This window comes from Podarcis filfolensis, assembly GCF_964270895.1.
Source record: "Podarcis filfolensis genome assembly, chromosome: Z".
In the NCBI taxonomy this organism is placed as follows: Eukaryota; Metazoa; Chordata; class Lepidosauria; order Squamata; family Lacertidae; genus Podarcis; species Podarcis filfolensis.
In genome coordinates this window covers 25,371,483-25,387,710 of record NC_139617.1, presented here as the reverse complement: position 1 = coordinate 25,387,710, position 16,228 = coordinate 25,371,483, and the positions used below count along the sequence as shown (strand labels likewise).

At 42.1% G+C, this 16,228-nt stretch overlaps 1 protein-coding gene across 7 annotated transcripts in view; it reads left to right on the top strand.

Moving 5' to 3' along the window:
* AMMECR1 (AMMECR nuclear protein 1) overlaps window positions 1-16,228 on the top strand; it is a 123,671-nt gene that overhangs the window by 86,213 nt on the left and 21,230 nt on the right. For 6 of the 7 annotated variants that reach the window (XR_014543690.1, XR_014543691.1, XR_014543692.1 and 3 more), the window contains one exon: window positions 13,531-13,645. Coding sequence is in view for 3 of the 7 variants with exons in the window: in XM_083596028.1 (XP_083452154.1) it covers window positions 13,531-13,645 (115 nt within the window). In the remaining 4 variants the exon portion in view is untranslated. Of the gene's footprint in view, window positions 1-13,530; window positions 13,646-14,658; window positions 14,851-16,228 lie in introns of those variants that run through there. The other variant, XM_083596029.1, reaches the window with a different exon arrangement.

Genomic DNA, 16,228 nt, shown 5'->3' with positions numbered 1-16,228 from the left:
CGCCCACTAGTGGGCGTTTCAGGATTCTAGGTGGGTGGTAGGGGGTTCTATGGCACAAGCTGAATCCTCCTTCCATCGAGCACTGGTGGGCGGTAAGGAAATTTTACCCTCAAGAAAGATGCATTAGTGGGCGGTAGGTGTAAAAAGGTTGACTACCCCGAGTTAGTGCAACAATGACTGGACATATGCTAGAGCATGATGGTGAAAGCAGTGAAGAGCGCCTGCTTTGGTGCACCCTCGAGAAACGGTCCAGAAGAACTTCAGGGTGGTCCATTAGCTGTTGACACCTACAGTATATCAGCTGATGGAGTCTGGGACACCACAGAGACCCTCCATGTTAAGCACTTTGAGGACAAATACATTCTTCTCTTTAGCAAGGTAGATGCCATGACTGATGCAGTCCCAGAAGAGATTTCCAGTGCCCCATCAAACCATGTTCTGTGGGATCAGTTTCAATTTTTTCAACCTGATTACATTGACATGGTGCTTTCGTGCACCTAACAATGTTCCCTCTTCATCCTTCCTCTTCTTGGCTGATTAAAACTAGCTGGGCTGAAGCATGACTGACTGAATTCAGGGGGTGGTACTGCCCACCTTGAAGAATGTGATGGTGTGGCCACTCCTGGAAAAAACCCATCCTGCTCCGAATGGTACTGAACAACTACCATCCTATTGCAAATACCCCTTTTGGGGCAAGGTACTTGAGAGGGCTGTGGTGACACAGCTGCAGGCATTCTTGGTGGGAACTGGGTTCAGACTTTGCCTGTGATACATAATATAAGTGCCTTTGCAAATCAACATGTACCAAATTGCAATGTAAATTGCACCTGAATTAACAGTCGTGCAACTTTCAAAAGCTACTTCTGGCATGTAAGCCCAAAACTGGAAATGATGCAGACTCAGATCGTGTTGAAAACATTAAAAAAAAAGAATTTAAGTGTTATGCAATTAAGGAGTGCTAAATTCTCTCTCTCTCTCTCTCTGCCCACTGCTTATCACCCCAGGTGCTTTTCTCACTTTCAGTGTCAAGAGCCTGGTTGAGAAAAGGCATAGAGGATAGAGGTAATCTGGATTCAGCACAATTTTCTTATATGTTCCTTTGCTCTTAAAATCAACCTTGTCCCCTGCTTCATCCATGATTGCAGTATGTTTGTACTTATCAGAATAGGTCAGCCACAATTATGACTCCACGTGTCTTGGAAATAGTTCCTGTGTCTAGTGCATCAGGCTAAGGCCAAGGAAAGCATGTAGACTAACGAAATAAAGATGGGAGTGCAAGAAAAAAGAAGGTGAGAGGGGGAAGTTACCCATTACCCATTACCAACTCTTTGGAGACCTTCCCCCAAACACAGTATCAATATTCAGCAGATAACTTGGTAAAGCTCAAATGAGCCAGCTAAGCTTATACACGTGCCCCTTTCTCTGGCAGCTCACTTAAGTGCCCCGCTCCCCCTGATATTCCTCTTCTGCTTGTGGTTTGGCCTGGACAGTCCCCCATCAGGTTGGAGTGCAGCATGTTCTGTGGACTGCGGAGACCAAGTGCATTTACTGCTGCTGTGAAACCACTGTGCATTAGGCATTGTCTGAGCTTGGATGCTCCCCCAGCAGCGACTTTGCAGGCTGCTGAAATAGTTGTCTTCCAATGCAGGCAGTGGCCAGAAATATTGCTCCAGTACCACTTTTCTCAAACTCTCAGGATGTCTGTGTGTGTGCTGAAGTGGCCTTTCTAGGGATGGTGTCACGTGTTGGGTCTGTTGCCCACTGAATCCATGTAACTGCCTGCCAGATTCATTTGCAGGAATTTCTAGACCACTTTTCAGCAACTGCTTCTAAAAAAAGCAATTCTATAAAACCTATTAAAATTGCACATTAAAATTTGCCACAGAGAACAGCCATTGGAACAGCAGGAAACCAACCGGGGGGGGGGGACTGACTTCCAAAAGCAGAACAAAATAATGTCATATTCACTTGCTTCCAGAATGCCTTGAGAGAGGGAGTCAAATGAACAGCTCACAGAGGAGTGTTTCAGAGCTCCGCTGGCCACTGGAAAAGACCAGTATGCCTTCGTCATATGATGAAATTTGAACCAAGGCATCATTGACAGATCTTAAGCTTGGACTGGGGCTACCCCATCAATTGACATAGGTACCCTCTTGTCTGTGTCTGGTGTTGCAACTTCATGCCCCAGCATACGAATCACCTTCTATGCTAGGAAAGGAGACAGCTTGTGCCTTATCTTAGATCCTGAGCTATTTTATCTGAGAATGTTGTATATTGTTTGAACGTTTATTTTGTGTACACTCAATAGAAAAGATTTGTTGTACTTAAAGCAAGATAAAGATAGAGGCAACTAAACAGCCCACACTTCCTTTTCAAAGCTGCTTCTCAAACTGTGCTGTTCTCAGACTGCTAGAGTCTTGGCAGGTGAGGCACATTCTATTGCATTAGGGCCTCAAGCTCTCAGGTCCTTGGAACTCCTCCCCTCAACTCTTTGCAGGGCTGCAATCTCTTCATACAGACCTTAAGGCATCTCTAGCTGGTCCTCAGACCTCACCATGGGTCACCCCCACTTGCTGGCCCTGCTTCACATCCCTAGTGTTTTGCCTGGCTGAACTACTGATTATGCCTCTTGCTTGTCTGGACGGAGGATAGAGTTGCAGTGTCTGAGGCGAGTGAAAGGTTACATGATAGAAGTTTATGAAATTATGCATGGCCTGGAACAGGTGGATAGAGAAAAGTTTTTCTCCGGTTCTCTTAGCGCTGGAACTCATGGACATCAAATGAAGCTGAATGTTGGAAGATGCAGGACAGAAAAAATAAAGTACTTCTTCATGCAATGAGGAATTAGACTATTAAACTTGCTGCCACAGGCGGCACCAACCCAAATGGCTTTAAAAGAGGACAGGGCTATCAGTGGCTACTAGCCATTATAGCTATGCTCTACCTCCACAGTTTGAGGCAGTAATGCCAGTTGCTGGAAACCACCAGAGAGGAGAATGCTCTTGTCTCAGGTCCTGCTTTCATGTTTCCCATGGGCATCTGGTTGGCCACTGTGAGAATAGGATTCTGGACTGGATTGGGCCGCTGGCCTGATCCAGCAGGCTCTTTTTATGTGTGTAAGTGTAAAAATTAACCTTCTGTACATAGGTGAAATTTGCATTTGTTGCTTCACCCACTTTAGACTCTGGCACTACCCACTACAAGCATGTGGTCCCTGGAAGGTTGCTCAGATGGGCATGTAGCCCTTGGTCTGTAAAACGTTGCCCTCCTTGCTTTAGATCAACAGAAATACCAGGTATGTTATGCTGAAGTAGGTGTGGACAGTTTAGCCACTACAAGTATGAGAACACATCAGGTTACTCTTTATTGGGGCTGCATGGGAAGTGGCTGGCAGATGAGTTTTCTAGGTAAGGCAGCTTTGGAGGAGGGAGAAAAAATTTCTCCTCTTTTAACTCAGTCCCTCCATTTGCCACAAACTCTCCCAGGACTCTTCAACTTGTCAGCTTCATAACTTTGGTGTATAAGAACTTTCTCCCTTGAGTGAAAGCAAAACAACATAAAATAAGCATAGCATAAAATGTCTAGGATGCTGGGGATGCATATTCTGAACAATGTATTGGAAACTAGTAAATGCCTTTAAAACTTTTGAGAGAACTGAAAAAGGATCTCATGGAGAATTTCTTTTCACTCCTGTTCTTACCCAGGGCAACTATCCAGTTCTCTGTTGTACCATATCAGTTCCATGTGCTTTTTTATTTCTGTCCTCTGGTATGACCTCTGTCTCAGCTGGCACCCTGTGTGATCTTAAAGCATTTTCCTGTTCAAAATAACAATACATAGGAAATTCAAGTGTTGTTGTTTTTTTATTTCCTTTCCTGCCTTCAGCCAGTGTTCAGGATGTACGCATAATTCACAGGTCTGGATTTAGGGCAAGGGTTGTTTTGCTGTCTAGTCTCAAGCATAGACACTGGCTGTGTTGGCACATCACATCTTGTGCTTGTGCTGAAAAGAAAGAACTGCTTGTTGCATCTTCTGGACCCATAATTGTTGTTAACATGAACCACAGTTAGTTGGCAAACCAGTTTCAAAAGCCATAGTTTGGAGTTGGATTGTTTGAACCTAACCATAGTTAATATTAACCACAGTTCATCACCCCCCATAATACAAAAACCTCTTGTTAACCAAACCAAAAAGCTTTCTAGACAACCCCTGGCAGCATAATAAGTGTGAGTGCATGAAACCAAGGCTTATTGCAGCTCATTCCTGCTCACACAAGTTGCACTACACCATGGTTTAACATGATGTGTGAAAGCAATAGCTGTGTATGCGTTAATATATATATATAAATCTTTCATGTCTTAGTTTTTGAAGATGCATGCAGCAGAGTTATTTCTCACCATCAACTTAGATTTTGGATTTCAAATTTTCTTCTCAAAGGTGGTAAGGGGACTGCCTGAAAATGATCTCTCTCAAGCTTCTTTACAAAAACTGGAATGAGAATGTTGCCTGTTCTCTCAAAAGCAGTATTTCTCTTTATACTATCAGATGAAAGAAGCTGTTGGTTTGGCTGCTCTTTTGATAAAGCTAAATTATGCTTATTGCTGCTGGGGTTTCACTAGGAAAATATTGATTGTCAGTATAACAAGAATTCCCTCGCTGCCTGTTAGTGGCCTCAACCAGCTAAAACCTGGCAATGGAAAAATCAATAGATGTTAACAAACTCCCTCTGTCTCTAAATTAATGTCTATCTTCATAATTCTCCTGGTTCCTGTCAAGGGAAATCCCAGGGAATAGGTGATCCATGGTGGCTGTTTTGGAATAAGGGACAGATTTCAGGGAAAGCCCCACCACACCACACATTCCTTCGCCCTGAGTCAAAGATCTGGGTAAACCGTGACCCATCTCAAGTTTCATTTGCTTCCAGTTGGCTCTCCTATTTGCAGTGCCAGGACCACCCCCATGATGGAGGACATGGGATGCGCTGGTAAATATTCAGTGCAGAATTTTGCTGGGAAATGCTTAGCGGTATCAGCAGCTGTGTGTGGGATTTCTTTTTTTTTCTTTTTTTGTCAGGCCATCCACAAAGAGGCTGTGCCAAGACATTATGAATCCCCTTAGCTTAGCTTCTCTGGGACATTTATAAATTCAACAAAACTAAAACTCTAAAGCTATGCCTGGACTGTATCACTTTAAGTGTAAGTGGAGGATTTGCACATTCAAATGCTGTCACATGTTGGGTGGGTGAGTTCCTTGCATATAAAAAAAAAACTAACCCGTCCGCAAGAAGGGTTTGGTTTGTCCTCTAAGATAAGACTTCCATTTTCTGAAGGATGCCTTCTTCCCTCTAATTGCTTCTTTGTCTCTGCTATTTAACCATCTGGCCTCATCTTCACCCTGGTGGTAGTTTTCTTGATGAGCAGTAGACCACCTAGATGAGCTTTTAATAGTATGCTTTTGAACAACCCCAAGCACTCTGGTGAGACTATTTTCTTGGATTGGCCTTTCAGCTTCTTTCTTACCAATACCAGTATCAGTACCAATACCAAAGTCTCTTCTGAAGCCAGATATGACTCTGTTTGATTGACTTGGCCATTAGCCACTTACATATACAGTTGTACCGTGGTTTTCGAACAGCTTAGTTCTTGAAAGTTTTGGCTCCTGAACGCCGCAAATCCGGAAATGACTGTTCAGGTTTGTGAACTATTTTTGGAAGCCGAACGTCTGACAGGGCTTCCGCAGCTTCCGATTGGCTGCAGGAGCTTCCTGCAGCCAATCAGAAGCCGCACTTTGGTTTTCGAACGTTTCGGAAGTCAAATGGACTTCTGGAACAGATTCCATTCAACTTCCAAGGTACAACTGTATGTTGAATTTGATCCCAGTTTATTCAGCAACACTTGCATCTTGAACCAGGTCCTGGGCAGCACTTAAGATCAAGTCAAATGTTGCCTCATCTTTGGTTGGCTACATGACAAGTGTTTTAGGGTGCAGTCATTTAAGGTATCTAGAAATCTTAACTTTGTCCTATCTGGAACAGTAACGTACCCATTCTATCTAAGGGTACTTGAAATAACCCACCACTACAGCATTTTCTCTTTTGAATGCCTCCTTGATTTCATTTTCCATCTCAAGATTGCTCTGGCCATTTTGGTCAGGGGGACAATAGTGTCCCTCTAGTACTGAATTGCTCATGGGACCTGGTTTCACTTCCCACTGTTGTGTGGAGTCTGCCGCTTTGGGGATTTCTAGCTCATTGGGCAAGATGTCTTCTTTGTTCCTCCCATACGTTATCTTGTAATCGATACAGGAGCCCTGTATTATAGGTAAGTATTATTTCCATGAGTGTGGGGGACTGAGGCCAAGATAGAATCTAAGGCCAATTAATTAATTTGTGGCTGAAGTAGGAATCACACTGAAGAATTTCTGATTCACTGTTCATTCTCTTAATCCTGATTCTCCACCAAATTCACAGCCATAATAAACATCAGTTGACTTTTCCTTGCTCTAAGAGTGGGACTAGTTTTACTTTAATGGTTCCCTCTGAAACTGGATTTAAGCTGCTTGCTATTGAACTCTTGGGGCATGGCAATATTTTGCATAGCTTGTGTTATAAAAAGGGAATGGGTGTGGGGAAGCAAGTAAAAAAGCAGGCAGGGAAGCCCTGACTCGTGAGTTCTATTCTTGGCTGTGTCACTGACTCATTGCAATCGGTTTGCTGAAATGTAATGTTGGACTTGCCCTCTGGCTGTTAAAAATAAAGTGGGGAAAGCTCTCTTTCTAGAGCTTTGCCACCACTCTGTAAATACTTTTTGTCTGCTGTCAAACTGAAAAAAATCCTAGTCGACTGACCATATTCAGTTTTAACTTTGGGTAATTAAATGGATTAAAATTCATTTGAAAAATGATAGTTCTAAGGAAAACAAACAAACTTTATTTTTCAGCTGATGCATACACATGTAGCAGTAGGCATTCCCTTTCAGAATAAGCATTCCCTCTTCTTCATTGGCAAAGGAGGCCTTTCTCTCTCTACATTTTTTATAAATACTTGTATTTTTTTTTTAAAAAAGCAACAACGGAATCCTTATTGAATCAGGAGTGTCTTTTTGTCAATCAAAATTATTTAATTGGTTTAATACACCTGATTAATCAATCAGACACTACTGCTCTACTTAAAAGTCTTGCCCTCACTCAGTAGCCTACTTAACTAGACTACTTCGTGGAAGCTGTGTTGCCCAGGTGAAGGCAGCTGGTTTTCAGTCCAAATTCAGTAAACCAGTTTTATATTTGCACAAAGAGGCATCCCTTTTTGCAGTGTGAATCTATATCATTAGTAAGGTTCGGAGAAAATAAAGCTCTCCACAAGTATCAGCCCTACTTACGTATCTACATGCAGGTCCCGCTATCTGCCTGCTCACTATCTGAAAATTCACTTAACCGCGTTTAAAGAATTATGCACAAACCTTGCTATGTGTTCTGCAGATTCACTTATCCAAACAGCCGACTTCCTTCCTTACTTCCTTGTTTGTTTCTGCTTTTCTTGTTGGCAGCAGCCATTTTCGGGCAGAAACTGCTCCTTCAGGGAGCAAGATTGGATACATCAGAGAGCAGGAGAGTTCAGACAAATCTGTTAGGGTTGGGTTTTGTTTTTGTTTGTCTTTGTCTTTCTTTTGTTGATTGCCTGCAGTCATTTCAGGAAGAAACCATGAAGAGAGTGGGGGAAAGCGTGTGGACAAATCCTGCATTATAAATATTTCTATAGGAAATAATGGAAATCATTGACTCGTTATGCAAATACACTCTCCTAACAAACGATTTCCAGGAAATACATTGTGTTCGATAAACAGGACCTGCGTATCACTAAATTATTAGAAGACATCAACTATTCTTTTCAATTTTCCAACTACTGTCCATGACACTCTCTAGAATTACCTTTCCAAATCCACAATCATAGTTTTCTCTGGTATATTCCAACCTACTCAATCCCACCCCCAGTTTGCTTCCCCAGACAAGTTATTTTTTAAAAGCCATTGTATTGCCAAGCATTGCATGCATCTCTTTTCTGGTATGCCATCTTGAGGGTGTTTTGGTGTTTGTTTTTTTTAGATATTTATCACACATCTAAAATTAGGTGATGAACATTTAGCATCCTTTGCCTTTGTTCTATAATGTTCAGAACACATTTTGAATTCCTGACAAATGCCTCTCTCATGCTGTTGCTGATGCTCAATTAAAATTTATAAATAATTTATAAATAAATAACTGGGACTTACAACAAAATGTGGAGTTTTCCTGATCAGGATTCCAAACACTTCACTCAATTTCATTCTCTTTCCCCTGTTTTGTGGTGTTCCTTCCTTTTAGAGTGTTTTTTTAACACAACCACCACCACCACCACCACCACCACCACCAAAGATGTTTTGAACTTCTCCAAAGCATGATGTCACCACCAAAGATGTTTTGAACTTCTCGAAAGCATGATGGCACTTAACAGTCTGAACATTAGAAATAGAGATGGTTGTGGTGGTGATGGCAGTGATGATGGCAGTGATTCACTCCAATCATGTTTTGCTGAAATGTCTTCTGTTAGCAAAGAGAGCAGAAGCTGTCACTCACCCTCACTTGGGTGTGAAACTTTCCTTATGTTATTGCCGGCATACATCTTTGTGGGCACTTAAAAAAAATGCTTCACTCATGCCTGCTTCTACTCAGTTGCTAGTAGTGTCATGCCTCTTCCTGCCTTCTGCTCCAGGCAGCAAAGCCATGCCATTTGCACTCCTCCCCAATGGTTTTGGGCAAGTGCTCCACTACTGGCTTTGCACTGGAAAGTAGTACTAAGTAGGAGTACACTTCTCAAATCTATGCAGTGGATGCTACTATCACTGGGTTGTATACCACTGTATTGGCCATTTGTTTTGTAGGATAGCTTTCTAATTTTCATTTACCTTTATGTTTCTTAAAGCCTTACTTAAGCAGCCACATGCCTCCGAGCCCTGAAATGAGAGGCAGCTGCTGTCTCAAAACTTTTTGTTCGCATTTGGCAAGATCCCAAAATGGTGGTGGAGAACTGGTTTGGTATGCAGCGCTGGGTTGGAGGTATGTCCTGAACTGAGAACAGTATGTCACTGATGTATATTGGTGGCATGAAACACCATTTGCGTATCATTTTCATAACTGAGGTCATGCTGTTATTTATGCAGTCCCTAAAAGTGTACTATTATGCTTAGTACTCTTAATCTGAAATCATTGCCACCAAAAGCACAGGGTTGTAGCCTTTATTCCCAGAGTTAGTCAGATTAGACTAACAACGGGTCTGCTGAAATCATAATGAAAGTTGTAGGTGGATCATTGTAGCACATACCTATGAAATGTCATGATTTCAAAAAGTGAGACCTTAAGCGGCAGTCAATTTTAACTATAGTTTATTGAAACAAGCCATCTTCATAAACCACAGTTTGAAGTTGAACTGCGGTTAGCAAGAACAGAAGAGAAGGGAGTCTGTAAACCTATGGCTCACCCAGTCCTGCTTATGTAACGCTAAGCCATAGTTCAGTATTGTGTCTGAACGTAGTTGTTATTGCTTTAACTTCATCCCTATGACTAGGAATCACAAATGGGGAGAGTGCTGCTGTCGCACCCAGGTCCTGCTTGTGGGCTTCCCACAACCACCTGGTTGGCCACCTATTAATCCTAAAATAGGTGCTGTCCTGTAGATTGTGGACTGAGATGACTACTTATGCATTTTGCAGACTATCTTAAATATCAAATGTCAAAAGCTATCTTTCTCTCATTGTTTGGAAGCCCTCAGAAACTAAAAGGTTTTTAAAACCATTTTGGCATTTTCACTGCTAAGGGTAAATCTTAAAATTAGGAAGGAACAGGTATGTTAGCATAATCTTTGACCAGGCAAAGTATTGCAGTTTGTGGTTAACACACAACCACATTGCAAATCCAAATAAATATAAAGCTATTACTGTATTGTGGGGGGTTGGACTAGATAACCCTCAGAGTCCCTTTCAGCTTTTCATTTCTGTGATTCTATTTATTTATGTTAATATTATAAGTTAATATCTCAGTCTTAACTGGATTTACTTAGATTAGAAGCAGTTCTCACTGTGTTCAGTCGGTCTTGGTGTTTTCAGGATTTCATCCTAAAAGTATTACTTGGAAATGTCAGAAAGCACAATTGTTGCTTTGATGACATTTTTATTCTGCCTCCTCCATCCCTTCCTCCTCACACCGGATGCTGGGAAGTGGAGTTGTGGCCACACAAAGGAAGATGAATCCCAAAGCAAAGTGATCACAAAGGTCCCCTTCAGATTTTCATTATTTTGCAGGAGGGAATCGGCTGCAACCTGGCAAATTTAGGACTTTTTGTGCTAAGGCAAGTGACAAAAAAATACACTAGAAAGTGTGGGGAAACAATCAGTTGGCAAGTCATATAACCTCTGTGCAAGCAAATCTGGATGAATGCTCAATAACCAGGTTGCCAGGAAGCAACCTTATGAACAGAAATTCCAGTTGGCACCAAGCTGGCCTTTTCTTGCTGGTGGTCTTACTTGAATAAAAGGTGATACAGTTGGCCCAGCAGCCCTTGTTCTTCTGACTGGCAGCAGAGGCCAGAGTGTGCTTTCCCTCAACTTTCACAATCCCCAGGCAACTGCAGTTGGCAGGAGGCGGAGAGAGTTCTTCATCTTGGGGGCGACGGGGTAGAAAGAGGAGCAAGCTACTTGCAGCTGCTGCTTCTCTGATGGATGGGTCCAAGCTAGCGTTCCCTCGCTGTCATGTTCTTCCTGGGATAGTTTCATTTAAATCTCTGTCATTTAAATTCAGCAAAGAAATTTCTTCATCTTTCTCTGCCTGTGCCTCTGCATGTGTTGTCCAATAACATTGTTTTGTCTTCCTGTAGTAATGGTTGACCACTCAGTTCAAACAGAACAAATGTTCCTGCAGCAAAATGTACACCTCTGAATTGTCCCAAGAAACTCACTGTCCTTTCAGCTCTTTTGCTGATGGCCAATTATCTAAAGCAAACATGTAATTTACCATAGACGAAGGTTTCCACCCCAGAGAGATGTGGAAAAAACTCCACCAAACTGCATTTTGTTTAGCCCAGACGGATCTGTGGTTACTTCACAGGCATTTCAGTGCTTCAGGAGCCTTGCTTTGTTTTATTTTTGGTCACAGCTGTTAACAATGCTGTGGAGTTTATAATGTGGCTCACACCCAGGGAGGATTGCCCTGTGGAGAGCCCTGTGGCTGGTTTGCATCCAGCTGATTAGCACAGCTTCAACTTAATCAGAGTGCTTTTGTACTCCAGTGCAGCTAGAAGCCACTGAGGCGACAGGTAAAAAAAGAGCTAGGATCCTATTTGCACATGGCTGATCACAGTTTTGTAAAGTGGTGGTGGAGAACCAGTCAATGCAAGATGAGATTTTGTGTTTAAAGATGCAGAGGGAGGAACAAGCTGTATCGGCAGAGTGGGATTGGGGTTTCACTCAGCGATATATCGGTGGTGAAACTGCTACCACTCCTGGGTCCCTCTGCTAGCAACACTCGCTGGAGTAAGTCACTAGCAGACAAACTCGGGAGTGGTGGTGGTTTCACCAGCGATATACTGCTGAATGAAGCCGACATCACGGTCTGCTCCTCATACTGCTCCTGGGCAATATATTGATATACAGTGGTACCTCAGGTTAAGTATTTAATTCATTCTGGAGGTCTGTACTTAACCTGAAACTGTTCTTAACCTGAAGCACCACTTTAGCTAATGGGGCCTCCTGCTGCTGCCGCACCGCTGGAGCCTGATTTCTGTTCTCATCCTGTAGCAAAGTTCTTAACCTGAAGCACTATTTCTGGGTTAGCGGAGTCTGTAACCTGAAGCGTCTGTAACCTGAAGCGTATGTAACCTGAGGTACCACTGTATAGCCCAGGCCTAGTGCTTATGTGGTCAGCTTCTATGTGGGATATGCTGTCACACTGTATGGGTGTCTTTAGGAAATAAATGTAATAAATCAATAACATCAAATGTTGAAGTGCAGTATAACTGGGTATCAAATATGGATGCAGTATTGCACATTATGACAGTTTTTTATGTTCAGAGGCTGGCTGTTGTAATCAACATCACAATTTTCAAAGAAATATTTGGAGCAAACTTCCACCCCTAGGTATAAGTGAGCACACATACAGATTTTCTCTGCTCTTCAGGTTTGTGTGCTTGCCTCTTCCAAATATTGTACTCCGATGTTCTTTCAAATATTGTTTGAAATGTATTGTCATTAACGATTCCTCTCCAGTTTATCCCAGTTCTTCATTTAAATCTGTGATGTGTCATACTTTGTACTCTCTAGTAGGAATATGGAGCAGTTGCGGATTATCTCAAATTCACAACCTTCTCACTGACTAACCATTTCTCTGTTCCTCAAAACGCCTTGTGCTCCAGAGCTGCAATACATGTCATTTGTTCTCTGCATACTGAAATTCTGATATCAAACTTGCACATCTATGTGACATATTTATCCTTAAAATATTAATCATTTACATCTAAAAGCTTTGTCAGTTCTGGACTTTGGTTAGTGCTGAGAGCTGTTTCCATAATGTTTTTCTCCCATTTGGAGTTTTGTACACTTGCAGGAGATGAATTGCTTGATCGGTGGGTTGCTTCGCTCTTGCTTAAGCTAACTGGGTGCTAGAATCAGAGTCGTTCAGGTCCACTTGGCCATGGAACTCACTGGGTGGCCTTGGGCTGGTCAGTGGCCTGGTTTACACGTAACATAGCACATAGCATAGCACTTTAGTGCTACATGAACAAGCTACAACGAGCTCAAAGCAGAGATTGCAGATTACAGCATAATCTGGTTAGTTAAACAAATCAGTTTCATAACCATGGTTTGAAGTTGGTTTGTCTGGAAACTGATCAGAGTTTGTTTCTCTGTTCATAACCACAAACCAGGATTTGTCTAAAGTAAAACTAAACTCTGCAGAATTCCTTCTGCGAGAGGAAGAGAAGGGAGAGATTCTCAGGCTAAGACTTTGCTTAGGCTCAGTCCAGCTTGTGCACATAGCACTAAACAATGGTTTAGTGTAGGGTGGGGGCCTGTGGCCCTTCAGATGTTATTGGACTCTAACCCTCATCAGTCCCACCCAGCTGACATCCAGGGATATTGGGAGTTTTAGTCCAGCAACATCTGGAGGGCTGCAATTTCCCCATTCTTGCTTGAAGGTTATGTGTGAACTTGGCCAGTTTCACTTGGCCTAATATAACTTGCAGTGTTCTTCTAAAGATACAGCTGGCAAGGAGGGAGAGAACCTTTATCCACCCACCATGAATTCCTTGAAGGAAAGGTGATAAATGTGACAAATAACTAAACGTATGGTGGAAAGAACAGTTTTAGTGTCCAGAAGCTTTCCATTTACTGCTAATAATTTATTATTAAGGCTAAAAATATGTTCAGCTGTGCCATTTCAGTGCACATTTCTGTTTACAATAAGGTGCATGAAAATCATCATCCTCGCCTTTTCTTTTTTCTTTCTCAGTGCCCTTAAAGATAGCCGATTTCCCCCAATGACGAGGGATGAGCTGCCACGGCTTTTCTGCTCAGTGTCTCTACTTACTAATTTTGAAGATGTCTGTGATTACTTGGACTGGGAGGTAAGGATTCTCAATTTTTTTTCTCTCTGTGAAAAGAGTTGCTGCTTTGTTGAGCACAATTTCTCTGTCTTTGTTAAAACAAAATATGACTAGAATACTTTAGCATAGTCGCTTAGTATTGTCGTCCTTCATTAGAGTTTGTTTTGCACTGCACTAGGGTAAACATGCACAGAGGAGATGGTTATAGACCTCTACTTAATCAAAGTAAACATATGATGCTCTTCTGGAACAGTGTGTCGCCTGGCAAATAAACTTTCAACATTGCATTTAACTACAAGCACACAGAATTTCAATTTTTTCCTTTGACCAACCTTTGCCCAGATCATACCTAGTCACAGTCCTATCTCAGAGGCCCATTTCTCACTGAGACAGTATATATTTGTCTGGACTGTAGATTGCAGGTGAGGCCCATTTGATGGGATGCTTCTCCTTACAAGAAAATAACTCACACTTAATATAAATAGTTATCAGGACAGAGGGTTTTAAAGTATCCTTCCCAACATGATTGTTTTGTGTGAGTAGGAAACATTCCTGCCATGTGAAGTACTCCAGCCCAGGCACAGTGAGAACTAGGCCTAAGGAAGAATTTTCGAGTAACTGAAATGAGAGCATCCTTGGACAAACATGGTGCAGGCCACACAGGAAGAACTACATAAATGTGCTTTTATCCCTTTTATTCCATAAATTTTATGGACGTGGCAGCACCTAAGTGAGCATTTGCCATTTAAAAACTGCATGTGGTTCTTTGTAGAACATGAAAGCTTGCAGGACAAGAGCATTTTCAGCATTTTTTACATCTCCTCATTGCAACAGCCAATTTATATAGGGTGCCTAGATAGGTTTCTGAAAATCATGTCACTTGCAACAATAATAGGCTCCTCATGGTAATTGCAGAGTGCTACATAAAATTACAGCATTTTGCTTTAATATGCCTCAGATGAGTTCTAATGTAGGGTTTTGAGTGTTCCTGATTAAGTGACCATTAATGTTTCTTTTTCCCCTCTGTCATGCAGGTTTAAAATGTGTAATATCTGCTATGGTTGCTTTCACTGATAAGGCTGTAAATTACCTTTAGGGTTAGCCTTAGACAGAGTCACTTATACAACGTGGAAGAGGAGGAGAATGCACTTCACAGATGGAAAGGGCTTCTGATTGCCTGGGCCTTTACACCCCTTTTTGTTCTTGTTTTTTTTAAAAACAAAACCCCCCAAAAACCCCACCCTTGAATGTCAATATTCAGGCACAGCCTGATCTTTGTGGATGTATCTACAATGAGAAAAGGTTCCTCTCCCCTCTAGAAATTCTACTGGCTGTTTTATAAGCTGCAAAAATAGAAATGGAGTTCTTGGTTGTATCATGGTTTCAGATATTAATAACTATAATGATCCTTTACATGCAACTTCGCAGACTGCCAGTTGGCTGCTTCGTGTGAATAACTTGTTGCTATTAACTGCAGTTCATTTAATTTTTGCGCTCAGATAAAAATGTACAAAATTTCAATGACAGTAATTAGTAGCAGAAAACTGGATATGGGTATGCTTAGAAACTACCTTTGTGACGTTGAGATAGCTAACATTTTAGAGCAATTGAGCTGTGAACGATGTAGTAAAGTACAGTAAAGTACTCTGTGAAGAGCATTAAGTTCTCTAAAGATGCACTTGAGGTTTCCTAATAGTCACAATATGGTTTTAGGTCTCTTCAAAGCAGCTATTGCATTCTTAAGCTAGCATTTAAATAAGCAAAAGGATACACAATTAAGACCAGTTCTTAGTGTCAAGTTTGGACTCTCTAGTTCATTCTAGTACATTGCCAAATGTCTATCCATTAATATAATCAAGTAGCGGAATGTCTTCTGGTTTCAATGAGCCGCAGAGCAAAGTCCCATAGGGTTTCACGGATTACTGTGTAGCACACACACACAAAAAACCCCCAACAACCCAACAATCTTCAGGTGACCTCGTTCATATGTAGCTCTAAGCCAAAATATGGCTTAATGGAACAAGCAAACATGTTGGGGTCCTGCTGTTTCGCTTAGTGTTATGTCTGAACCTAGGCTGCCGACACACCACAAACAGTAGTCAAAGGTTTGTTCTGTAGCTTGCCACTCATGTGTTTGAGGAGGTAAACCATGAGCAAACCTGCGACTTAGCTCACAGCAGGGCTGGAGGAGGAGCAAAATGGCCTCTTCTCTCTTGGACCCACACATTTGCTTGTTCATGCTAAGCCATAGTTTGGCTTAGTGTTAAGTGTGAACTGGACCAGTTTGATCTGCAATCCACAAGAGGCAGCGATGGCCACCAACTTGGATGGCTTTAAAAAAGAATTAGAGAGGTTCCTACAAGAGAGAGGTTATTAGGTTGCTAGCCATGATGGCTATACTTTGCCTCCACAGTCAGAGGTAGTAATGCTTCAGAAAACCAGTGGCTGGAAACTGCAGAAGGAGAGAGTGCTGTTCTGCTCAAGTCCTACTTGTGGGCTTCCCACGGGGGCATCTGGTTGGCCACTGTGAGAACAGGGTGCTGGACTAGATGGGCCACTGTCCTCATCCAACAGGGCTCTTTTTACATTCTTAAGTGCTGAAAA